Genomic DNA, 26,905 nt, shown 5'->3' with positions numbered 1-26,905 from the left:
CTGTTGAACAAAAGTTGCAAAAAATGGAAGAAATGAGAGAGTTTGAATTTAATTAAGTTTTGACTTCAGCTATTAAATTTGAGCTATGCTGAACTTTGTCTTTCTGGTAACTGAAGTTTTACAATAGCAAGTACTCTTGTAATTATGAATACAGTACATTTTTAGTTGTGTGTTGGCAACAGTCAAGAAAATGACCTTTTAATAGTTTACACTAATTCTTAGTTGCTGGGGTTTATTTCTTTTATTCATTTTCAAGTGAACACATTTTTATTATAATTTGAATAATATCTAATTTATGCTGCTTCTGGGGAAAGTAGTTTGTTGTAATGCAGTTACCCTGTTGATGTTTAGTGATATTATGAAATGGTCTCATTGCATTTTTGGAACATTGATATTTGATTAAATTGAAACAGCATTGCATTAATGAATACATTTGTGTATAGAATGTGACAGTCCATACAGCAATTTGTTTACAGTATAATGTTTTTTTCTGTGAAAATTCCATTGGTAGAGAACATTTATATGTACCAACGTTCACAAAATTCTGATTTTAATTTTCTGATTTTAGAAAAATACTAAAACTGTCATTTCTGATGACAAAATGCCATTTTTCCAATTAAATATTGTTTTATTATAGGGTATTTTTCCTGCTTCGTATATTCAGCTGAAGGAAGCAACGGTTGAAGGCAAAGGGTGAGCTATGAAATTCAAATTATATTTTTGAATCTTTAGAATTGTCTTGCATTTTAATGAAAAAACTGCACCTAATTTCCACAGATGTAGCAATGTCATCTAATGTTTTCCAGAGTACAGAGACGGAACCACGTAGTTGAACAGTATGCTTTGTGAATAAATAATTGATGTATTGTTGTACAAATTGAGTAGAACTTGCACGTATCAGTCAATCCACAATAATAATTGAGAATTAAAATGCAACTTTAAAAAAATTACTACTTTTTGAAAAAACTGCTATAAATTTAGGTTGTTTGCAATAAAGTAATAGGAGGAGGTTGTGGTGCTTTGAACACTAGCCTTCAGATAAACTGATAATTGTATGAGTACATCCATTAGATGTCTGAAAGTGGAAGACCAGCCCGTTGCATTATTTTGGATGCTCTGTCGCATCTATGAGCGCATTCACCCTAGATTCACTGGGTTGGTACTAGAAATTCAGAATTAAATATAGTGTGTACAAGATGCTAGAGCTTCACCTTTTTGAGAGAAGAATTTTTTTTAAAAAGTAGTGATTTTTAAATTTGAGGATTATTAAGAGTTTTGATAGAATAAATTGGGAAATATTGGGAGAACATTAGAAAGGTTTGTGCAGACTGTTAGGATGTGGAAAGCCGGAGAGCGGTGGCGATGCAGGCTATGAGGAGAAGCAATGACATTATTGAAATAGAATAGTGAGATTAAGTTTGGATTTGTTGTAAGGAGCAAGGGAAAACACTTTGTTATGCCATTAAAAGCTATGTAGTAATAACTGTAAAACCTTTTAATCCATGGGATGACTATCAAGAATATAAAAAGAATACTGAAGCTGTTCCCTGTAATTAATGTTCATCAGTTGAGAGGGCATAGTTGGGTTTTGATTTAAGGGAAACAACTCAGAAGGAATTTTGTGACAGCAATAGCGTGCAGTTATTTCAAAGAACAGAGTAGTACTGCACAGGCGTACACCACCAAGACTGTCGACACATGATGTCTGTGAAAGTTAAAGCCATTTGCCACTACATGGTCTGTATCCCTCTACTCTCTGTTTATTCCTATTACTGTTAAGATGCTTCTTAAACACTGCTACTGTGTCTGTCTCCACCACCACCTCTGGCAGTGCAATCCAGACACTGCCATGCTTTGTGTTTAAGAAAAGAAACTTGCCTCTCGCATCTCCTTTAAACTTACCACTTGTACCTTAAACTTTTGCCACCTAGTAATTAAGATTTATATCCTGGAAAAAAAATTCCCAATTATTTATTCTATCCATGCCCTTCATAATTTTGTAAACTTCTATCAGGTTGTGCCTCATTTTTCAATTTTCAAGTGAAAACAAACCAAGTTTGTCCAATCTCTCCTCGTAGCTAGTACCGTCCAAATCAGGGTATGCGTCCTGTTCTGGTAGCCCAGTTATAGGAAGGATATTATTAAGCTGGAGAGGATTCAGAAGAGATTTACCTGGAGGTTGCTGGGTATGGAAGGTTTGAGTCACAAAAGGCTGGATATGCTGGGACTTCTTTCACTGGACCATAGGAGATTCAGAGGTGACCTTACAGAAGTTGACAAATCTATGACGGGTATAGACAGAGTTAATGATGGGTGTCTTTTCCATGGGATGGGACATTTCAAGACGAGAGCGCACATTTTTAAGGTGAGGGGAGAGAGATTTAAAAAAAAGACACGAGGAACAAATTCTTTTACACAGATGGTTCACATGTGGAATGAATGTCCAGAGGAAGTGGTGGATGTGGATATAATTACAACATTTAAAAGGCTTTTGGTCAAGTATATGAGTAGGAAAGATTTGGAGTGATACGGCCCAGGAATAGGCAGGTGGGACTAGTTGAGTTTGGCATTATGTTTGGCATTGACTGGTTGGACTGAAGGGTCTTTTTTCATGCATGCATGACTCTGTGGATTTGAATAATAATTTGGCCACTTTATGTGCAATGTACCTATATCCATGTGAGTGTTTTCAATGTTTGGGAATACTTGTTCTAAAAGTCCCCCACTTAAAACTATGAAAAATTAATTTGTAGGTATCATTATTTTATATATTCTTTGATATGTCAAGGAAAGTGTAATGATTTACCATACAAATTTGAAGCTGCAATTTTTTTTTGCTGTGATTATTTCACTTTAGTAGAACCACTTTCAATGTAAAGTTATCTCTTCTTTTTCCATTCTATTTCCAAGGATAATGATTGGTGTGCTAATAAGAAATCCTCATTTCCTTGTGTAAAGCTATTCCTGGATAGTTGCATTTTGGTCTCATTGCATTATTAGCAGATTTTGAGGTGTGGGGTTTAACTGGGAGTAATGTCATGCTTTAACATGCAATATTTAATGGGATCTATAAACTGCATTGAAGAAACTAAATATTGTTAGCTGCAGATGGATTCCACAGATTTTTGTCCACACTTATGAATTTGAGCGAAGTAATTTCAAATTTTGACCAATAAATTGCTTATTTCAGACTAATGAAATTTTTAAAAGGTGCATTTACAGAAGACTGAGGTTTTAAATAGTTATATCTGTAATTTCACAATACAGCCAATGTTTCCTGTTTACTCTTAAAGTCCTTAAAATATGTCACTTCATTGTGGATTTGTGGAACTGTTTTTCAAAATTTGGGATATTATCTTAATAAAATGCACTTATGGCCACACACTTGCCTCCAGATGCATTTTACTTGTACAGTTAGTTCTTCTATAATGCAATGCTTGCATTCCTTTGCAACCTTACATTATAGAAAAATTGCGCTTTTGAAGCAGCACTTAGTGTTGGTGATGTAATCGCACTCAGCCAACAGATTTTAAAAGTTTGCACTTTAGAAACAGTACCCAATTTGTCAAGTGCATTACAGCTAATTTGTTAGCGAAAAGTGCATTATAACAAAATGACCTGTACCTTCTTTCAATTTATCGCTGAAGTTTATTGACGCTCTAGGAAGTTAAGCTGAGTTAAATTCTATTGGCTTTTCCTTCTTAAAAGTTCTTAGCAGTAGCATTTTTGTTATGGAAGGGAGTTAGAAGTTTAATAGGAAGAGTAATATCATGTGAACTATCTCTGACAGTGCTGAGTCTGAAAGCAATGGTATTCTTGGTGCGGTTACATTTGTATAATTACTCCAACTCTGTTTTTGTTCTTTTCAAATGTCAAAAGTTCCTCTTGGTGCAAATATAGCTGACTGAAAATTTGTGCAAATCGTGCTTCGAATGCACATAAGAATTTTAAAAACCATTTTCCTGAATTATTGTAATGTAAAAATACAGAGATTAAGCCCAGGCTTTTGATTAAGGCTAAGATCTTCCACTAGGAATGAAAAGGCATGAATTAATTTGATATGTGAGTTAAATGCAGTATTGAAATTTATTTTCAATCTGAATTTGATTTTAATGTCTTATTTTGAATGTGTACTTGTGTGCTTTGTTTGACTTTAAATAGTGTCAGCTATCAGGTTACTTAAGGAAATTGAATTATATGTCGATATTGGTATCTTCAGTTTTAAATGTTAGAAAAATTAATTCTGACTCGATGAATGAATTTGTGGAAAGGAATTACACACTATCAGAATTTGTAATATGCACATATAACCCATGAAATCGCTTGTTGCTGGAACAAAGTTTCTGAAGAAAGTAAGTTGGCAATTTGAATATAATCATCCTGTTTTGTATTTAATTGAAGGCAACATGAAACTGTTATACCAAATGAGCTTCCATTGGTTCAGGAAGTCACTACAACTCTTCGAGAATGGTCAAGTATATGGCGTCAGTTGTATGTTGTGAGTGAACTACAATATTCTAAGCATTTTTTTTCTACACTTGTATGTTTTAAGCTGTTTATTATATTTAACATCATTGAAACACTTCAGCTCCATGATGACTGCTGTCTTCATATTTGACGTTAACTTAGTGCTCCTAAATTTCAACCAGGTGAACTCGAGATCAAACACTTGCTTGAAATTTCTGGCTTTGTTTTTCCTGTTTATTCTCCTTCATACCTCAATTTGAGCACTGTTGGGTAGAGTATTATGATAAACCAATTTTTTTTCATAATGCAACCATTCCTAACCTTGGTGTGGGCATATCTAATTCAGCCAATTATTGCCCCATTAATCTCCTCTCATCTATGACCAAAGTGAGGGAGGACATTGTCAACAGTCCTAGAGTAACACTTGCACAGCAATAGCCCCTCGTCACTGATGCTCAGTTTGTTCTGTTAAGGCTTCTAGACATCCAACCTCATTACAGCCTTAGTTCAAATGTAGCAAAACATGCGAAACTTAGGGTGAGGCACTGTTGGGTGGTAGAGAGCTCCACCGGTTTTTGTAACATCTAGCACAGGAAGATGGTTGTTGGATGTAAGTGTACTCAGCTTCTGTAAACTTTTGCAGGAGTTTGAGTGTAGTGTCTCAGTTTTAGCTGCTACAGCAAGGACTTCCCCTCCATCAGAAGGTCAAGAGTGGAAATGCTTGCTGAAGATTGCACAACGTTTAATGCCATTTGCAATTCCTTACATACCAAAGCAATATATGTCCATATGTTGTAAGATCTGGACCAAATACAACCAATCAATCTTGGTGGGGGGGAGAGGGGAGTACGATTCTGTTTCCATGCTGTACTTAACTATGGCTCTATAACTAGTGAGTGTTATTAACTAATGCCAGTTTCTTGCTTTTCTGCTATACTCCTGCACATTATTTTATCCAAAATAATCATCTAATGCATTTTCAATGCCTCAATTTAACCTGCCTCCACCTCCAGGCAATGCAATCCATATTCTAACTCATTCAAAGAAACAGTTTAGCTTTACTAGATCTTTACTGCTTTTGCACATCATTTTAAATCTTGGTCTTTTATATACCAGAACAGTTTGTCTGTATCAACTGCTGTTCGTGATGTTGAAAACCTCTATCATATTTCCTGCTAGCTGCCATCTCTGCAGAGTGCGCTCCCAATTTCAGTCTGTCCTCATAAATTAAGTTTGTCATGTCTGGAGCCATCCATGTAAGTGGCCTATGCACTTTTTCCAATGCGTTCAAATTCTTTAAATATTGTGGTACCTAGAATTGCAGACAATACTTCAGCTGAAGTCTTACAAATATCTAATGCAAGTTCAATATCTCTAACCTCTATACTCTATGCCTTGTTGTTGAAACCAAGGATATTGGTTGCTTTACTTTCTGTACTGTACGTTGCTCTATGTAATTTTCAAACATATATACCCAGGTCCTTCTGATCCAAGACTCCATTTAGAATTTTACCCTCTATTTTTTATTGTTATTCAATGTTCTTCCACTCCATGGATCTGTCTGGGTCCAAATACTGGAACTTCCTTCCTAATAGCAGTTCGGATATACCTACACCAGTTGAACAATCCAACTGACAGCTCACCATAAACTTCCCAAGGAAAACTAGGGATGGATGACTAATGCTGCCTTGCCAGTGATGTCCACACCCATGAATGAGACTTCGAAAATGCATTGAAAATAAAATGGTCTGGCATTAAACATAACTCCTGTTTCTTGAATGCTTTTGTGTCTCATTTGTTCTTTTTTCTTGAATTTTGAATATTGTTTTGCTTTTCTTGTTCCTTCATTTTTTTTTCAATCTTGCTCAAGAACTTTAATTAAAGCACCACAGGAGTTTCGTACAGTCTGCAAGGATGTAAAGAGAATGTTAAACCACCCTGCTAGGAAGGTTGTTATGAGTCAACCTTTCTCAGGCAATCTTTTCAGTCCTGCTTCACTATAAATAGGATCCTTGATTGTAAGGAATACATGAGAGGGATAATTGCATAATTGCCAAGAATGTCATTTTTGTGTGGGTTTAGTGTAATTTCTTGAAACTGAGGTAGGTCAGATTGATAGCAGTTATCATTTCTGGACACACATGTTTTGTCGTTGCAATTTTGCAGCATACAATACATTTATTGTCACATTCCCGTCTGCTTTTGCTTTGGGTGTGACTGCTTGCTAGATAACCTATGTTACCTTTTGTTTCCTTATCTCTAAATCTATTTCTCAAAACTAGATATTGGTGCAAGTATATGTACAGAGCAAACTCGATTGTCTGAACGAGATGGGCGGAGAGTATTTTGTTCGGATAACTGACTGTTCGGATAACTGACCTGATTGCAAACAAAGCCATACTGAACATATTTTGGTTAAAAAAAAATGTTTACGGAGTTTTTATCTCATTCAGTCGATAAAATGTGCACAAACACTGGATATTGCTTAAAAAATTCATCACGTTTTACAAATGAAATCAATCTGTAATCTGTGAAATGTTTTGCTGATATTTTCCTGTTTTATCCCGGTTCTCGAAAGTAGCTGGCATTTTTCTGTTTGGTGTCGTCCCGCCATCCAGACTAACGCAGCATTGTCCCTCCCTGCTCAGCGACCGCAGAGCCCTTAGAGAGAGAAGCACAAAATACACGGAAAACACGAGAGAGAGGGAAGTTTTTTTTGCTGACTTCAGTTTCCATCCTCTCATCAATGTTTTTTTTAAGGGAGGTAATGTTTTCCTCATGTTTCCTCCCTTCAAGATTTCTTCCTGTTTATTTTCATGTATGCTAACTCACTACGATTTGCTCTCCCCCATCAAAAAAGATACATTTATATTTTCTTGTCAGCTGAAAGATGTTGCGCTACTTTTTGTTTGGGAATAAAAAGGAGTCATCATGAGATAATGGGAGAAAAAGCAACAGAAGCGAAATGTGTGAGCGTATTTTATAAAGTGATCCATTAAATGGATGAGGAATAGAATTCTCCTACTTCAATTGAAATGCATGTGCAGGGACTTGAGATCTAGTTCGGATAATCTGAAGTTCGGATAATCTGAAGTTGTTCTGTATATAATTCAGCCACAATCTGTTTTGAAATGTAGCAAGAGACCATTAGTTGGAAGGCAGCTAAGAATCTAGTAATATTCTGTACAGCATGAAAATAATTACTGTAGCTCTATATGTTGGGCATGGTTTTTGTCAATTCCATCTTGTCTATCCAAACTTTTTCATGGAATGATATGCAGAGCATTATACAGCAGAGTGTTTGGGTCAAATTGTTCATACTGACCAGATATCCTAAATTAATCTAGTCCCATTTATCATATCCCTCTAAACCCTTCTTATTCATATACCCATCCAGATGCCTTTTAAATGTTGTACCAGCGTCCACCACTTCCTCTGACAGCTCATTAAGTTGATGAAAATAAACTAAATAGTGGGAGTGTAGTGCATGTATGGAATGAGCCCTTAGGTCCCTTTAAACGTTTTCCCATTTCACCTTCAACCTTTGCCGTCAAGCTTTGGACTCCCTTACACTGTGACAAAGACCTTGTCTATTCACCCAATCCATGCCCCTCATGATTTTATAAACTTCTATAAGGTCACTCCTCAACCTGCGATGCTTCAGGGAAAACAGCCGCAGCCTTTTCAGCTTGTCCCTGTAGCTGAAACCCTTCAATCCCGGCAAAATTGTGCAAATCTTTTCTGAACCCTTTCAAGTTTAATAACATCTTTTTGTAGCAGGGAGACCAAAATTTCATACAGTATTTCAAAAATAGCGTAACCAATGTCCTGTACAGCCACAAATGACCAGTAACTCCTATATTCAATGTAGTGACAAATAAGGGCAGGAGTATCAAACACTTTGTCTACCTGTGACTCCACTGTCAGGAACTATAAACCTGTATCCCAAGGTATCTTTGTTCGGTATCACTCCCTAGGGCCGTGCCATTAAATATATAACTCCTGCCCTGATTTGTCTTGCCAAAATGCAATAACACACATTTATCTAAGTTAAATTCTGTTTGCCAGTACGCGGTCCATTGGCCCAACTGATCAAGCGCCCATTGTACTCTGAGATAACCTTTTTCACTGCCCACTGCCCACTACACCACCAATTTTGGTGTCATCTGCAAACTTCCATTCCTCCATTATTCACATCCAAATCATTTATATAACGTTATGGACAAAGCCAGACCACTCAAAACACTCTTCAGTAGGCAGCCTAGACCATAACTTTGTAATTTGTTTCAGTAAGTGTACAGTTAAAGTTATCCCAATTAAGTTAGCCAGGTAGACTACTAGATTTTAAAACAGACAAAAATGTATTCACAAAATTACGCAATGAAACACAAAGAACAGAATAAAGAACCCCTTGAGAACTTAGTCTATCCAAGCAAGACTTAAGTATGCTGTTCCGAATATACACAACATTCCCAATAAACACACTCCTTATTGTATGCCTTCCTAAAGTCCATGTAGACAATGCCCACCACTCTGCCTTCATCAATCATCTTTGTCACTTCTTCAAAAAACTCAATCATGTTAGTGAGACACTACTTCCCATGCACAAAACCATATTGACAGTGCCTAATCCTTCTTTGCCTTTCCAAAGATTTTGTCCCTCAGAATACTCTCTAATAGCATATCCACCATTGACATAAGGCTCACCAGTCTATAGTTCCCTGGCTTTTCCTTGCAGCCTTTCTTAAATAATTGTACCATATAGCCATCCTCCAGGCCTCCGATACCTCACCAGTGGCTATCGATGGTACAGATATCTCAGCCGAGGGCCCAGCAATCACTTCCCTAATTTTCCACAAAGTTCTGGGATACAGCTGATCAGGTTCTGGGCCTTTATGCACCTTTTATGCTTTTTAAGGTATCCAGCACCACTACCTCTGTAATGTGGACACTTGTCAAGATATCACCATTTTATTTCTCCAGCTTCTCTAGCCCCCATATCCTTCTCCAGAGTAAGTACAGACATGAAATACTCATTTAGTATCTTACCTACTTCCTGCGGTTCCACATGTGAGCCACGTTTTACTGTCATGGTTGGATGTAAATCCTAACAAAAAAACACATAAGGAGAGATTCTTTGATCCAGGCAGTCTTGCCAGCTCCTTCAAAATGAAATTTAGTCATTCCTGCTCCTCTATTTTTTCAAAATCCCAATAGTTTGGTTTTTCATCAATATTTATCCACTTTGCCATTGAATCTGTTACTGTTTCCCGCTATTTAGCTTATTTCCACCAACTTAATAGCAGTGCAATCCAAATCCTAACCTCTTGTGTATCAAAAGGCCTTTTCTCAAGTCACCATTAGTTTTTTTGCCAGTTTCCTTAAATATTTACCTCTAATTCTTCCTACTTCAGATGCTGAGAGTAATTTATTTTGTCTAAATCTTTCATGATTTTAAACACCATTTCCCATTCCAGTTCATGCTTTACAGAGGGCAATCCCAGCAACTTTAGCTTATCCATGTAATTGTACCTCTAGTGTCTCTTCACCCCTACAGCAAAAGTGGTAAATGCCTTCTACACCCTCCAAAGCTTGATACTTAATACTTCAACTGGTACTGAACTAATGCTTCATATCATTTTAACATAACTTGCAAGCCTTTGTGTTCTGTTGCCTCTATTTTATAAACCCAAAGACCCTATATGTTCATTAATCGCTCAACATCTTCAAAGATTTGTGCCCTGTCCCCTTCATATCTCTGTGCATTATTCCTGTCAAAGTGCATAAATTTGCACTCTTCTGCACATTGGAATTCATCTGGTGAATTCATCTGCACCTTACTGGCCGGATCTTCTGGTCAGCATTGATGGTGTGCTGCACGCATTGCCACTGGTCACTAAGACTTCTGTGACCTGACCTTTGTGATTTTTCAGCCAGGACTTCTGATCCCCAGTGGTCAAAGAGGGGTGATACCACTCTTTTTAGAACATGAGTTGCCATATTTGGGTAGCTTTTTAAGGCTCTCAGGTTTTTGGGGTGAGTTGGTAGATGACTGGGCGGATGGGTGAGTGGGCAACTTTTTTTCCCCCCCGGATAAGTATTCAGGTAAATTCTATATTTCTGTCCCAAGTCTCTGACACTGTTTCCATGATCACAAATGCTCATTCCACTTAGCAGTTGTACCTGCGACTGACCAAATTGATTAATTACACTTTGTGCAGATACACATATGCACTCCAAATGTAAATTTAGATTTCTCTATTTTTGCTGTTTCCATCCAACATTATTATTTTTAATATCAATCTTCTCCTCTGTGTTGCTTAATTCTATTTTCAAAAATACTGTGTACAAATTCCTTTACAGCACTTGTAATCAGGCCTGCATCTATTTTTCTCATTGACCTATTCAGCAATGCTATTACACACCTCTGAAGCAGGTGGGACTTGAACCTGGTCTCGATTCAGGGGTAGGGACACGATCTCGTTAACACAAGAATCTTGTAAACCTGACTCCGCTTTCTAAAAAAAAGACTTTGTTTTTCTCATTGATTTGTTCAGAGATGTTATTACACACCTCTGGAGCAATTGGGACAGGAACCCTGGCCTCTTGGCTCTAGGATAGGGATATAAACTTTTGTGCCACAAGGGGGCCTAAAACTGCCTGCAAGACATTAGTCCCAACTTATCAGATGCAACAGGTACAAATTGCATTGGTTCATTTGACCACAAATTCGATACAATATTCTACAAATCTGAAGCTCCCCCTCTCCTGTATATGCCTCTCACCATTTTTTAACCTGCCATTTTCTTCTGTGCACTAATCTAGAGGTTACTATCCTTTGTCTGCTTTTAAATCTCTTCTCCCCCTCCCCCCTCAAGCTGCTTAAATTCTAAATAAAATATGTTATGTTCCTGTTTCATTGGATTGAAGTAGACCACAACTCCTGGATCTACCTTTTCTGCTGACATAATTGTCTGTTGCCATGACATGTATGACTTGTGTCAATTTTGAAGTTCCTGCTTGACAGAAAAATGTAATTTGTAGAACAAGGTTTTGTGGTAAACATCTCTGAGCTTCAAGTGATCAGTATTCAGTTAAGCTGAAGTTGTTAAGTAGTAATGTTAAATCTAATAAAGAATGGTTTTGAAAAACACTGCTTGTTTTCCATGTATTTAATTTTCTATTCAAATATCTTCTCCTTTAGAATGACAACAAAGAGATGTTCAGCCGAATTAGACATATGATGTATGATCTTATTGAATGGCGCTCCCAGATACTTTCAGGAACACTCCCACAAGATGAGCTGAAGGAACTGAAGCAGAAAGTCACTGCCAAAATAGATTACGGCAACAGGTCTGCATAATAAAATATATCCAGATAACTATTCTTCATATCAGACTATTTTAACCTATGAAATATTTATGTTGCTGATTGTTAATTCAGTAATTTAAGCATTAGTTTGTCTATTTAATTTAAATGGAATGCTTATTTTTCTGACCATGTTTTATTATGTAGAGCAATTGAAGTGCACTGAAATCCATCAGCAATGATAAATATTCAGGTACATTTTGGTAATTAAGGAGTATATGTTCACTATTCATTTCAATTGACAAAAGACTGTAGGAATTTGGGTGACAAATTTGCTTACTACTGTCTAATGTAACTTTGAGGAATGGGTATCAATTAATTGTTCTCAATTTGGGTGCTTTTGTACTTGACACTACCCTCTGCCTCCTTTAACCTTAACCCTGTGTCAGCAAAACCTTTTGACATTTATTTTTGATTGCTCTGTGCCAAAGAAGAATAATTAATGTTCTTTATGCTCTTGGTAAAAGCCTGAGTGCTCATGGCAGCATTCAGATTGCTTGTTTTCATTTTGGAAATCTTGACCGAATCATTGATTACAATTTGTTTTTATTGGTGGGGTGATGAGGTATGAAGTTTTGACTGAAAATTATATTAGTAATCATTAAAGTTGGACTTTACCTCTCACTTAATCATCACATTAATAATGTATACATTTCAGCTTCACATTGTATGTAAATGTGTGCATTAGTTGCTTATCTTTATAGCTCTTTTCTAAAATGTATATGCAAATTTCTATTCATTTTGAAACCATCTTTGAAGTGCTCATGTCCCAATAGTATAGTGACCTTCAGAAATATGGAAAGAACAGATGAATAATTTTATGACAATAGTGCCTTTCGTGGCAAAACTGCATAATAGGCTGCTTTGTACCATAAATTTGCTTGGAAGATCTGTGACAGTGCTGCAGATGTGATTTCAAAATTATTCACGTTAGTCTTTTTATGTGCCACACGTGGACAACCATGGCATTTATAGATTTAAACCGACAATTACCTATCACGTTGTTTAATTGGTGAAATTAATGAGCTCTCAATATTGGTTTAGAGGGGTAAATACTAATGTTCGCTGTAATAAGGCCAATTAAGTAACAGAAAATTTTTGTATTCATTGTATCAATCATATTTGCAGCAAAACACTTGTGAAGTTCTTTGTGTTCTTTACAGTACTAATCCTTTTGTTCAGACTCCCCAAAGGAACATCAGGTTTCATTTCACCTGAATTAAAGTACTAGTTGATGATGACACTGTAATTAAATATTCTTTTTATATACTTGACTCCATTTACGACCTCGTAGATAATCAAGGCAATTATTAGCTGTAAAATAAATATATGTATATATAACATGTATAGCTATTTGTGTGCACGTATACAAAGGCTCACAAAGCTTTTCCAAATTAATATTAATTATTCCTCCAATGCTGTCTCCTCCACCTCCACCCAAATTAGTTCAGCCATGCAATCTTTGATTGCACTATTCCAGTAAGTTTGAGAAACAAATTATAAATTTTTTTAGATACTTTGTGGACATCCAGGATTACTACTGAGTTCAAGAAATTAAATCCGTAATCTCTGCTCCATTTTTCTGTATTCTTTGCTTGCTTAGTTTTTCTTTCAGTCAGAGGCCCGCCTCATCTAGGCATATGTTTTGTATCCTTGTCTTGTCTCCATTCTGTTAGGCCCTGGAATTACAGAATCAAAATGCTTATATTGCAGAAGGGACTATTCAGCTCATACTGTTTACACCAGCTCTCCGAATGAGCATTCTGACTTTAGTGCTATTCTCCTCCCTTTTACCTGTAACCCAACTAATCCTGTCATTCAATCTGTAGAAACATTCACCCTGTAACGATCTGTCCTTGTCTGCCCTGCCCCGTCTTCAAACGTATTTCATCTCTAACATCTTTCTAGATCTGACGAATAGTCACGGGGTGTCTAATATCAAGATCTATCTTCCACCATTTTCGTCACTGCTACACTTACGGTTAGTGACCCACGCTGTAGCCTTCCAAGCATTTCAAGTCGCAGGTGTGGTATACTCAACCATTATCATGGCTAATCTGTCTTTCAGATTCCACATTCCCATCTATCCCCAATAACCTTAGATTCTTGTTAGGCGAGGGAATGTATATGTGTATGTCTTACAAATATTAATGCCCTCATCTTAAGTTTCAAAGTTGCAAAACCATCAGAGAGAGAAAAAAAATGCTCCTTATTTCTCTTCTAAATGGTGACTCTGAATTTTAAAATAGTGCTGTCTGATTCTAGACTCATGCACAAGTGGTAACATCTTTTCCACTGCCATGACTCTCATGAATAGTGCACTGGAAATCAAGCCCCACTATTCCTGGAGTCATCACAAATGTGAAAATTTGACTAAACCACCAAATTGCTCTAATTCTATGCAGTGTATTCAATTCAGGGTAAAGAATATGCCCACTAGAGGCTTTTTTCCATTTCTAATAAATAACTACTATCATCAAAATGTTTTTAATCAGTGGCAAGAAGTAAGCAAGTTGGATTGTTATCTATAATCAATTACTTCAACTTTATTCCTTTCAAAAATTCCCATTCAGGCTATTGACATGAATATTGAGTGGACAGAAAGAAGATCTGGGGAATGCAGTTTGATGGCACTAATTCATGTCAGTTTTTTTTAAACTTTTGATTCCTTATGGATCTTTGCTGATGTCACGCGATTGTAGATACACCAATTCTGAGACTTTCATTTACTGCTTGACAATTTGCCCTTCCGTTGTCTTTGAAGTTGCTCTTCCTTTTTTTTCCTTTCAACAGGGGATTTGCAGACACAACAGCTCTCACAGGAAAGGTGAGGGAGAATAGCTAGATTTTCTTTTACTACTTATACACAGGGAGAAAAAGAGATATTTATACTTTCTTTTTGCTGGATATATTGCCCACACGTAAAGCTATATCCTCCTGTACCAGAACCAGTCAAGTGGTTGTTGCTATGCTGAGAAGTCTGAACCCACAATAACTGGTACCAGCTGAAAAGCCAATCAAAAGGCATCTCTGGTCAGGATTGCCCCGTACACAAAGGGTGCCAATCTTTCTGGAATTTTCTCTCACTGCTCCAATATGGCAAAATTGTATTTACGATTCACAAGGTGTTTCCGTAACTTGTTAATGGGCTTATCAGTGATAGACAACATGATTTTGTGCAGGGAAGGTCATGTCTTACAAACCTAATAGAATTCTTTGAAGAGGTTTCAAAGTTGATTGATGAGGGAAGGGATGTAGATCTCATATATGGACTATAGTAAGGTATTTGATAAGATTTCCCATGGTAGGCTGATGACGAAGGTGAAGTAGCAGGGTGTTCTAGCTAGTTGGATAGAGAACTGGTTGGGCAACAGGAGACCGAGAGTAGTAGTGGAAAGCAGCTTCTTAAAATGGAGACCTGTGATCAGGGATCTGTGCAGGGACCACTGTTGTTTGTGGTATGTATGTTGGAAGGTTGCCTCATTGGCAAGTTTGCAGATGACACTAAGATTGGTGGAGTAGCAGATAGTAAACGGGACTGTAAGAGAATATAGGTAGATTGGAGAGTTGGGCAGAAAAATGGTAGATGGGGTTCAATCTGGACAAATGCGAGGTGATGCATTTTGGAAGATGCAATTCCAGAGCGAATGATACAGTAAATGGAAAAGTCCTGGGAAAAATTGATGTACGTAGAGATCTGGGTGTTCAAGTCCATTGTTTCCTGAAGGTGGCAATGCAAGTCAGTAGAGTTGTCAAGAAGGCATACTGCAGGCTTTCCTTCATCAGATGAGGTGTTGAGTCCAAGAGTTGGCAGGTCATGTTACAATTGTATAAGACTTCGGTTCAACCACATTTGGAATACTGCGTACAGTTCTGGTTGCCACATTACCAAAAAGATGGGGATGCTTTGGAGAGAGTGCAGAGCAGATTCACCAGGATATTGTCTGGTATGGAGGCTGCTAGCTGTGAGGAGAGGTAGATTAGGATTATTTTCATTGTAAAGAAGGTGGTTGAGGGGGGTCCTGATTGAGGCCTATGGAATCGAGAGGTGTAGGCAGGGTGGATAGCAAGAAACTTTTTTCCCCAGAGTGGAGGACTCAATTGCAAGTTCAAAGTGAGAGGGGAAAAATTTACAGGAGATATTCATGGAAAGTTCTTTATGCAGAGGGTGGTGAGTGCCTGGAATGCGTTGCCAGCAGGAGTGGTAGGAGCGGGACAGTAGTGTCATTTAAGATGTATCTAGAGGCATACATGAATGGGCAGGGAGCAAAGGGATACAGATTTAGATGGAGGACATGGATCGGTGCAGGCTTAGAGGGCCGAAAAGCCTGTTCCTACGCTGTAATGTTTTTTGTTATTAACGTGCAAACAACTTTTTGCATGTTTCCTTAGCTTAAAGAAACCTCTTCCAATTTTTAGTCCCCAGGCCAAAACATGAAGTGATCTTTACACCACAATCCAATCACATCACCTTTTCTAAACTCTGGTGGAAACACACCCAGCATGTTCAGTCTATTCTCAGAAGACAACCCTTTAATTTTGGTTCTTGATGTAGTAAGTCTCATCTGAATGCTTCCAATGCATTTACATCTTTAACCAATCAAAACTGCATGTAGTGTTCAAGATGTGGTCCCATCAATTTCCCGGAAAACTGAATTGTAACATCCGTACTTTGTTAATGTTTCAAGTCCACTGACCTGGGGTGACAGTGTTTAGCACTGCTGCCTCCCAACAGCAGGGACCTGGGTTCGATTTCAGCCTTGGGTGACTGTCTGTGTGAAGTTTGCACGTTCTCCCGATGCCTGCATTGGTTTCCTCTGGGGGTTCTGATTTCCTCCCCCAGTCCAAAGATGCTCAGGTTAGGTAGATTGGCAATGCTAAACTGCCCATTGTATTCAGGGATGTGCAGGCTAGGTGGGCTAACTATGGGAAATGCAGGGCTACAGGGAAAGGATAGGGGTGAGTTTGTGTAGGATACTCTTTTTGGAGGATCGCTGTGAACTTGATGGGTTGAATGACCTGCTTCCATGCTAGGGATTCTATGACCTTTGTCTTGACAAAGGGTCTTGAAACATTGAATATTTTTTCTTTACAGATGTCGCCAGACCTGCTGAGCTTTTCCATTACTGTGTTGTTCATTCAGATTTCCAACATCTGCAGTTCTTTGTTTTTATCACATCTTTACTCTTAATGTCCGAACAAAATACTCCCTGCCCGTGTCGTTTAGATAATCGAGGTTGCCTAAATATCATTGCATTTTGGTATTTCTGTTGTTGTTCTTCATGTGTTTTCATTTTCTGTCACATTTTCCCACGTTACATTCCATCTGTCTAGTCAACCTTTCAGACTTGTGTATCGTTTTGTTGCTTAGTTTTTAGTTTCATGGATGGTTGGAATTTAAGTATGACCATTGATCCTTTGCTTCTGTGATCTAGAGTTTATTTCTTCAGCCTTTTATTCCTTTCCCAGCCCCTGTTGCTGCACACAAGGGGTTTGAGGGCAGAATATGCTCGTGACAAAAGATCTTCATGTTGATGTAGGTTAGATTTTAATGCCTTGAATCTCTCCAATCCCCAGAGAGGAAGTCTTATAAATTTGACATCAAATGTACAGTGTTTGTTTTATCTGCTATCTGTGTAACGGATGTTCAGGTTATTATTGAAACCATAACATTTTGTAGACACAGGTTGTTGCACCCACTGGCCTTTGTTGGTGCCACATGGAGCATAAACACTTTATTTCATTTCACCCTATCAGCATAATAGGTAAAGTGGTCAGACATGATTTCACTTTGGAATCAGACTTCCCAATAATGTTGAGATTTCCTAAGTGTGCAACTGATGAATAGTCTTCTGTTTTCTGCCTCCTTCCCCTCTTAGTAGACGTTTGTGTTTGCTATTTTCCAGTCTGACAAAATCTTTCTTGAATTAAAAGAATCTTGGAAAATTAACACCAATGCATCTAGTAGATCATTAGCCACTCTGTTCCAACTCCAAATGAAATCCATCCAGATCAGTAGACTTGTCAGCCCACAGATTCTTCAGTTTGCTTAGTACTATTTCCCGGTAATTGAAATTTTACTAAATTCCTCTGACCCTTCCAGCTCCTAATTTATAATAACCATTGGAATGGTTTTTGTATCCTATCTAGTAAAAATGGAAACAAAGTATTTATTCATTATCTACTACTAACTCTCTATTCTCCCTCTCTAGAGAACCAATAATTTCTTCATTGAGTTTACTTCATTTAACTCTTCCTTTTTAAGTACGTGTAGAAACTCTGGCTAGTCATCTTTCCATTCTTTTTCAAATTTCTTCCTTTTGATTAATCTTTGATTTGTTTTTCTTGTAGATAGGAATGAGAGGGGTGATAAGTATATTTGCAGATGACATAACGATTGGCTGGGTGGCTAGCAGTGAGGAAGGTGACTTTGGATTCAAGCAGGATATAGATGAATTGGTCTGATGGACAGATAGGTGGTAGGTGGAATTTCACCCTGATAAGTTTGAGATAATGGAAGAAGTTGAGCACTGCAGATGCTGGCGATCAGAGTCGAAGAGTGTGGTGCTGGAAAAACACAGTCGGTCAGGCAGCATCCGCGGAGCAGAAGAATCGAAGTTTCGAGCTTAAGCTCTTCATGAGGAATGAGGGGGTGGCCCAGTGGAGCTGAGAGATAAATGGGAGGGGGGCGGGGCTGGGGGGGAATGTAGCTGAGAATGCAATAGGTGGGTGAAGGTGATACCTTGGAACGGGTGATGGAGTGGATAGGTGGGAAGGAAGATGGGCAGGTCAGAAGGGCGGTGCAGAGTTGGAAGGTTGGATCTTGGATATGGTGGGTGGAGGGGAAATCAGGAAACTGGTGAAATCCACATTGATCCCATGTGGTTGGAGGGTCCCAAGGCGGAAGATGAGCATTCTTCCTCCAGCCTTTGGGTGGTAAGGATTTGGCAGTGGAGGCAGCCCAGGACCTGCATGTCCTTGGTGGAATGAGGTGGAGTTAAAGTGTTCAGCCACGGGGTGATGGGATTGTTTCGTGCATGTGTTCCAGAGATGTTATCTGAAGCGTTCCACAAGTAGGTGTCCTGACTCCCTAATGGAGTGGAGACCACATCGGGAGCAATGGATACAGTAAATGAGGTGTATGTGGAAGTGCAGGTAAATTGCTGACTCATGTGGAAGGCTCCTTTGGTGCCTTGGACGGAGTTAAAGGGTGAGGTGTGGGCGCAGGTTTTGCAATTCTTGTGATGGCAGGGGAAGGTGCCGGGAGTGGAGGATGGGTTGGTTGGGGGCATGGACCTAACAAGAGAATCACTCGGGGAATGGTCTTTACGGAATGCAGATAGGTGTGGGGAGGAACTATCTCCCTGGTAGTAGGGTCTGTTTGTAGATGGCAGAAATAGCGAAGGATACTATGATGTGTCTGGAGGTTTGTGGGGTGGAAGGTGAGGACCTGGGGCAGTTGGAGTGGTGGTGTTTGAGGGAAGAGGTGCGGGAAGTGGATGAGATGCGCTGGAGGGCATTATTGACCACGTGGGAGCGCGAATTGTGGTCTTTGAAGAAGGAAGCCATCTGGTATGTTCTGTGAATTGGCCCTCTTGGGAGCATATGCTGTGGCTGCAGAGGAGTTAGGAATATGGGGTCGCGTTTTTACAGGAGACAGGGTGGGAGGAGATGTAGTCCAAGTAGCTGGGGGAGTCTTTGGATTTGTAGTAGATGTCCATGTTGAGTCAGTCACCGTTAGTGTAGATGGAAAGGTCCAGAAAGTGGAGGGAGGTATCTGAGATGGTCCAGTGAAGTTGATGAACTTTACAGCCACTTCGTGAGTACAGTCATTGTAGTGGAGGAAAAAGTACGGAACGGTGCCTGTGTAGCTGCGGAAGATGGACTGTTCCATGTACCCTACAAAGACACAGGCATAGCTGGGGCCCATGCGGGTACCCATGGCTACCGCTTTGGTCTGGAGGAAGTGGGGGGGATTCAAAGGAGGAATTATTAAGGGTGAGGACCAGTTCAGCCAAACGAGCGAGAGTGTCAGTGGAAGGGTACTGGTGGGTTTGATGGGACAGGGAGAAACAGAGCCTTCTGTTTGGAGGCCTTCACCATGGCAGGTAGATATGTTTTGGGACTGGATGTCCATTGTGAAGATGAGGCGTTGGGGGCCAGGGAAGTGAAAGTTTTGGAGGAGGTTGAGGGCGAGGGTGGTGTTCTGAAATTTGGAGGAGAGTTCCTGGAATGGGGAGATGTAGGACAGTGTGTTTAGAGATGTGTTTGGTGGGGCAGGAGCAGGCCGAGACAATAGATCAACTGGGGCAGTCAGGTTTGTGAATTTTGGTTAGGAGATAGAACCAGCCGGTGAGATAAATCACTTGGGAAAAGTAACAAGTCACTGAGTACTCAATGAATGGCAGGACACTTAGATCAAAGGGACAGAGGGATCTTTGGGTGCTTGCCTACAGATTCCTGAATATGGCAGGGAAAGTTAATAGAGTAATTAAGAATGGGACACATCTTTGTCAGTGATTATGAGGTTATGTTGGAGCGCACAGGAGTTTGGTTAGGGCACAGTTGGAGTGCTGTGTAGTTCCGGTCATCGCGATATAGTGGGTATGGAGGCGATTCACGAGAATATTGCCCGGGATGGAGCACCTTATCTCTGAAGAGAGGCTGGATAAGCTTGCATTATTTTCACAGCAAATGACGTTGAAGGGATCCTGTTAGAGATATATACGATTATGAGAGCTATGGACATGTTGGATAGAAAACAGCTGTTCCCCTTAGTTAAAGGATTGTAAAAGGGGGTACACTTTTAAAGGGAGAGGCAGCGTTCAAAAAGGATTTGAGGAAATTTTTGTTTTCACCCAGAGTCTGGTAGAGGTCTGGAATGCACTGCCTGGGAGGGCAACCTCACAACCTTCTTAAAAAAAAGTATTTGGATGAGTGCTTATAGGTGTCATAACATTCAAGGCTATGGGCCTAGTGCTGAAAAGTGGAACCAGTACGTTGTGTATGTTTGATGTTATGGACTTGATAGGCCAAAGGGCCTTTTCTGTTCTGTATTGTCAGTATATGAATAATAGGATCAATCATCTGCCCTGCCACTCAATGTTGCACAGTTCATATTTTTCCCTAAAGTAGATGTTTTTCCTTCTTTATCAAATGGTGGTTCCTCCCTTCAGAATTGTTCTTTAAAGTAGTTATTCTTTTGGCAAGACTTCAGTAGAACCAAAACTTCTGATTCTGAAAAAGCTGCAGTATGTATTGGATGTGGGGAAACATTGTGTTTAAATTAGTACTTTGAAAGAAATGCATCCCATAAGAACAATACTCCATACCAAAATATGACAATGAACTTTTAAATATCTAATTAACTAAGTGCTATTTTATTGGTGCAAAACAAATCCATTCCTGACCTAATCAGTATGATGTGAATGAACAAATACTATTAAATACCGTTTAAAAATTGGTAGAGTTTAAATGAAGATGCTTAATAAATCACTAGATTTGCTGGTGTGTTATGAAGCAATATAACATGTTTATTATTTTTTTGAATGTACTCGGGCCTACACCACGAAATTGATTAAAGTTGCATACTGTAAGTGAATGACTATGGCAAATTCATATGTACAGACATATTATGCAAAAAAAAGTCACATTAGGTTTCCATAGTCTTCACTTTTTCTGGAATTAAGAAAGTACTTTTCGAGATGTATGATGCATTCAGTTTATTACAGATCTGTTCTGATTAATTTCCAGAATCCTTGATCTTGATTTAGTGGTGCGAGATGAAGATGGCAATATTTTAGATCCTGACCAAACTAGCACCATTAGTCTGTTTAGAGCTCACGAAATGGCATTGAAACGGATAGAAGAAAGAATCGAGGAAGAAAAGGTGATTAAAACAAATGGTCAATTGCATTTAGACCAATGTAATTTGCTCACGTCTAAATTTTTTTGGGTTTTAATGTTTATATGTTGACCATCAAATTTGATAATGTGCTAAAGAACTTGGAAATGTTTTGTTAAATTGACAGTAAACATTTTGTTTTTGTTCCTTAATTTAACATTGGACTTTGCAATGTACTTAGAAAAGTAAGGAAGATGAAGGTGATGTTTTCTCTGAACCTTCCACATTCTCTTTACAAATTAAGATTGTGCAAAGGAAATGTTGCATGATTGACAATTGCTTGAGATAAAAAATTTAATGTAATTTGTCTAATTTAGACAAAATTTGACTTTTTTTAGGCAGTGTATCCATGCCCTGCAAAATTTCCTATTAAGTGCCAACCCTGAATTTCACTCAATTACCATAAGCCACTGTGAAAACCTTGATCGATACCACTACTTTATACGACATTTAAATTTAATTGCAGTCCTGGTTTGAATGTTTTAGTTGGTTTTATTCAGAGCATATTATTGATGTATGAAATTCTTAATGCGCATATTCAATAGGCATTCATAGAAATTGCTTCGTAAAATTCTTTATAACACACTGTATTAAAAATGCTCAACCTGCCCATGCTGGGTGTTCGTTTTCTTTTATCCTAATTTCAGAATTAAACTGCAGTTATCTAATGTTCCAGTTTGAGTGCTGTGCATTTTGTTCTGTCAGCATATCCTGTTCTAGGCTGGGAGGAGACCAATTGGCTTTTAGTTGCTAATATTCATCCTGACAAAAAAAATTGAACTGATAACAATTCCTTATGGTGACTGCCTCTGTTTTGTGAACTGTTAATTCAATGAACGAAGGTTTACAGCCAGATAGCAAATGGGTTTGCATTAATCATTTTTAGTTGGCAAGCTTCATAATAGATATCCTTGGTTTCCAATTGAACTCCGAAGACAACGGAATGTATATTTTTCAAATACGTCTGTAGCAGTTTTTCTGATGATAGCTAGAGAATTGTGGGTGTCTCTTTGAAGTCCTGTGTGAAAATCTCACATATCATTATTGTTATTAAAAACTGATATTACATATGATATTGCCAAAACTGGTGTTACAGGGTTGTGTTTGTTCATTATTTTTTCTATTCAAGGACTGTCCTATTTAATGTGTATTTTATTATGCTGTTGCTGCTCTATTTTTAATAAACCTATTCCGTAATTTATCATCTAAATTATGGTCTGATGGTGTTTATTCTGCTGCTTTCTGAAGTCAGGAAGACCGTCTCATGACTTACTAGGATCAGTGTCCCTTAGGGTTATATACATTGACATTCGATATACCACAATATGCTCTGTTGTATAATTACGATCTGAGTAAAATGCAGAAATATGAATTTCTGGGTAAAGATTTGCTATTGAACTTTGATGAAGCTAGCAGCCAGAAAGATCAATACATTCAGAAATTGATATGATAGTGTCTGGGATATAATTGAAAGTGAGACTAGTTTTACAGAAGCAGCAGGGGAAAGGTGATAGCATGGATGCAAGATCAGGAAAGAGACCAACAGTGACTTCCCAGTTAGTGTGTAAACTAGAAGCTGTGAAGAACAATCTAAGCTATTGCAGATGGGATATTAAGTTAAAGATTAAAGCTGATGAAGAGTTTTTGTACGAATTTGAAGAAGCAAATGACAAATGAAAGCTTTTCAAGATCCAAGGAAAAGATAAAGCGAAGTATAAACTTAAAACAATTGGAAATTTGCAGCTGAATGAAGGTACAGCTGTGATCTGTTCAAGGAAACAGGCAGTTAAAAATGATGTCTGTTCTGCTTCTGTCAATTGAAGGTACAGTGGAAGTGTAGATACAAGCTTCGGGTTAGATGTATAAATGTAAGGGAAAATTGATGCCAACACTAATTCCCAAATTCTGTGCTCAATCTAATGTAAAATAGAAAGGAATGCACGTTTACACAACTATAACTAAATGTCTACTTTTGAAATACAGTTTTAATATTTCGATATTGCTGTTTTCTGATTGACTTTCAAAATTCACAGGAATGTATGGATTATGAATAGGTATAAAAGTCCTAAGTAGTCAAATGTGGAGAAGTCAAAAAAGTTACTTGTAAAAACAAAATTTATAGCAGCCTGCCTAAATTAGATTATTGTGCAGCTTAAGGTACTGAATATAAACATGTTATCCAGTACTTCTACTTCAGTGCTAGACGGAGACACAACCATTTCAAAATATTTTGAAGTATTGTGAAGTGATTAGCACTCATTTAGATGATAGTAGAACCACAATTGGGGACCTTGTAGGAACTATATCAATTTGTTCCTCAGTTTCCGTTCTTATGGCGGATTGGAATTTGGATATGGGTATTGATCCTGTGGAATCTCTAATCTTATGTTTATTTCTTTCAATTTTTTATTTCTTTCAGTCTTTCATTCCTTCTTTCTGCATATAAAGGGTTTGTGAACTACATGTGTTGATGATAAAGGGTCATTGTTGGTTACAGATGAATGGATTTTAATGCTTTGAATCTCTCTGAATCCCAGAAAGAGAGAGCCTTTATAAATTTAAAAAAATGTATTGGGTAAGTTTTATCTGTTGTCCATTTATCAGACGTTCAGGTTATACAGAAATCAGAATTTCACTGCACACACAAACGTTGTTCTACTCGACTGATCTACATTGATGTTTTTGCTTGATGAATCACCTTATAACTTTGTCCTTCAGATACTTCATTAGCTCTCCCTTAAATGCATCTATCCTGATTACCTAACTACACAATGTAATGAAGAATTTAATATTCTCACCACTGAGTAAATATTTTTTTCCAGAAATCTTGGATTTCAGAGCTGGTTTGTATTTATGATGTCTGGTTTTGAACTTCATACAAGTTGAAAATGGAAGATTGTTAGTAATATCCCCCACCAAAAAAAAAATCAGGGTTTACATTAAAGTAACAGGCAAACGTAAATAAAAGCCAACAGAAAAGGACAATGAATGGTCGGACTTTGGGAAGCACTGGTGATCAGAAGTACATTGGGCCCTTGAGGTATCGGGACAGGTGGATGCAGGTGAATTAACTCGTTAAGAAGGTACATGGTATAGTTGCTTTTATTAGCTAAGGCATAGAGTTTAGGAGCAAGGAGGTAATGCTGGAACTGTATGAAACATTTGTGGAACCACAGTCAAAGTATTATGTGCAGTTCCGGAATCCACATTATAGGAGTGATCAGATGGCGTGGGATAGGGTGCAGATGAAATTTGCAGGAATGTTGCCTGGGCTAGAGAGTTTGTTATGTCAAGAAATTGGACAGGCTAGGTTTTCCTTAGTGCAGAGGAGATTGATAGGGGTTCTGATTGAGATGTGTTAAAGTTTGTGGGGCATACATAGGGAGTAGACAGGAGGAAACGTTATCCTTTGGTGGAGAGATTAATGATGGGTGCATAAATGTATGGTAAGGGGAAGAAGACTACTATTATAGGACAAGCCAAACCGAGAACAGCCAGGGAATTCCTAGAGGCGTGGCACCCATCCACAGATTCTATCAACAAACACATCGACCTGGACCTAATATACCGGCCACTGCAGCGGACAGCTGGAACGGACAACCGGAAGTGGCAGAGACAAACCACTATAAATGCCGGAGGAAACAACACAGAAGCGCTTCACAGGAGGCTCCCAAGCACTAAGGATGTCACCTAGACGGGACGAAACGTCTGCAACACAAATTTCCAGCTCGGCGAACAGAACCACAACAACAAGGGGAAGAAGAATTCTTTCAACTTGTGGGTGTTGGGAATCGAAAACTCTCAGCCTATAAGGGTGGTATAGGCAGAAACACTCAACATTTAAGAAGAATTTAGTTGTACATTTGTGATGCAAAAGCATACAAGGCTATGGTCCAGAGCTGAAAAGTGGGGTTAGTATAGTTAAATGCTTGTTCGTGATCAGCATGGAACCAATGCTGAAGGGCTTTTTCTGTGATCTGGATCTCTTTGACTCTACCTTTCTTAAGTGGTGAAGAGGGCATTTGATCAGTATCTGTCAGTACCTGTAATATAGCAACTCAGATTGAGCAATCAGCATCACTTTCTATAAAGGTTTGTAAAGTGGTTGTGTTAGTGTGCTTGGGTCACCAAGGCCTGGAATTTTTTTTTAGTATTTATGGCTACCAAGTATTCATGAATGGGCAAAGCAAAGAGAGGAGGGGTATAGCAGTGCTTAATAGGATGATGATCCAGTTCCAAATGTATGGGTCTAGTACTTTTCCTTATTTGAAGTCAAATAGATAAAGAAAGAGTTTTTATTAATATAACAGACCTCCAAACAGTGCAAAAAAAATTGATTGGTTAATTTGTTGTAGAATTCAAGCTTGTGCAACAAAATTGAGTGCCATTATTAGATATTATGACAAATACATTACCAAGCACTTCTTATTTGATTTTATAAAGGAAACCAAGTTATGTTAAAAAAGGAAAAGGAAATCACAAGAAGTAATAGAGATGCCTGAAAAATATTAACATTCTTGAAAGTTGATCTGCCACCTGGCCTGAATAGCATGTATCCTAGATCACTGAAAGAGGCAAAGAAAGAAGCAAAGCAAATATTAGAGGCAGTGTTTATATTCTACTAATCTTAATTAGATTCAGTACTGGAGAACTGTTCACAAATCAGACTAGTCAGCCTTGTATCGTTCTTAGAAAAGTTATTGCAAATCACTACTGGGGACAAAATAAACTTGGAACGACATACATTTTTAAAGATGAATCATGCTTAATTTGATTAAATTCTTTCGGGTAGAAGATTGGTCAAAGTACACGTTTATGTATCTGGAAGTTTGTAAGAAACTGACAAAGTCTTAATTTGGTGGTTTCCAAAAAAATGGAAGTCCACCAAATTAAGGGGAAAGTTATAATGTGGCAAAGGATGTTGATGGATGAATCATTTCAGCCATGGAATAGGTATTGGCATAGTGTTATTGAGGTTTAATTTGGGGTTTATTCTCACTTTAATAACTTTTATTAACAACTGATTACTTGGATATAAGGAGTAGCATTATAAAGTTCACTGATGCCAAATTTGGCAAAGCATTTATGAGGATAGTTGTAATTTTCAGAATGACACAGACAGGATGACAAAATGGGTAGAAATAGTAAGTAGCATGTATTCCATCT

General features: G+C 38.2%; 1 protein-coding gene across 2 annotated transcripts in view; it reads left to right on the top strand.

The window, feature by feature from the left end:
• Window positions 1–26,905, top strand: part of dock1 (dedicator of cytokinesis 1) — a 594,554-nt gene that overhangs the window by 55,907 nt on the left and 511,742 nt on the right. For both annotated transcript variants that reach the window (XM_060841973.1, XM_060841974.1), the window contains exons 4-7: window positions 638–693; window positions 4,402–4,498; window positions 11,672–11,820; window positions 21,589–21,724. In XM_060841973.1, the coding sequence (XP_060697956.1) occupies window positions 638–693; window positions 4,402–4,498; window positions 11,672–11,820; window positions 21,589–21,724 (438 nt within the window). The remainder of the gene's footprint in view (window positions 1–637; window positions 694–4,401; window positions 4,499–11,671; window positions 11,821–21,588; window positions 21,725–26,905) is intronic.

Source organism: Hemiscyllium ocellatum, chromosome 22 (genome assembly GCF_020745735.1).
Source record: "Hemiscyllium ocellatum isolate sHemOce1 chromosome 22, sHemOce1.pat.X.cur, whole genome shotgun sequence".
NCBI classification, from domain to species: domain Eukaryota; kingdom Metazoa; phylum Chordata; class Chondrichthyes; order Orectolobiformes; family Hemiscylliidae; genus Hemiscyllium; species Hemiscyllium ocellatum.
The sequence above is the reverse complement of the archived record's forward strand: the minus strand, read 5'-3'. Positions and strand labels throughout refer to the sequence as shown.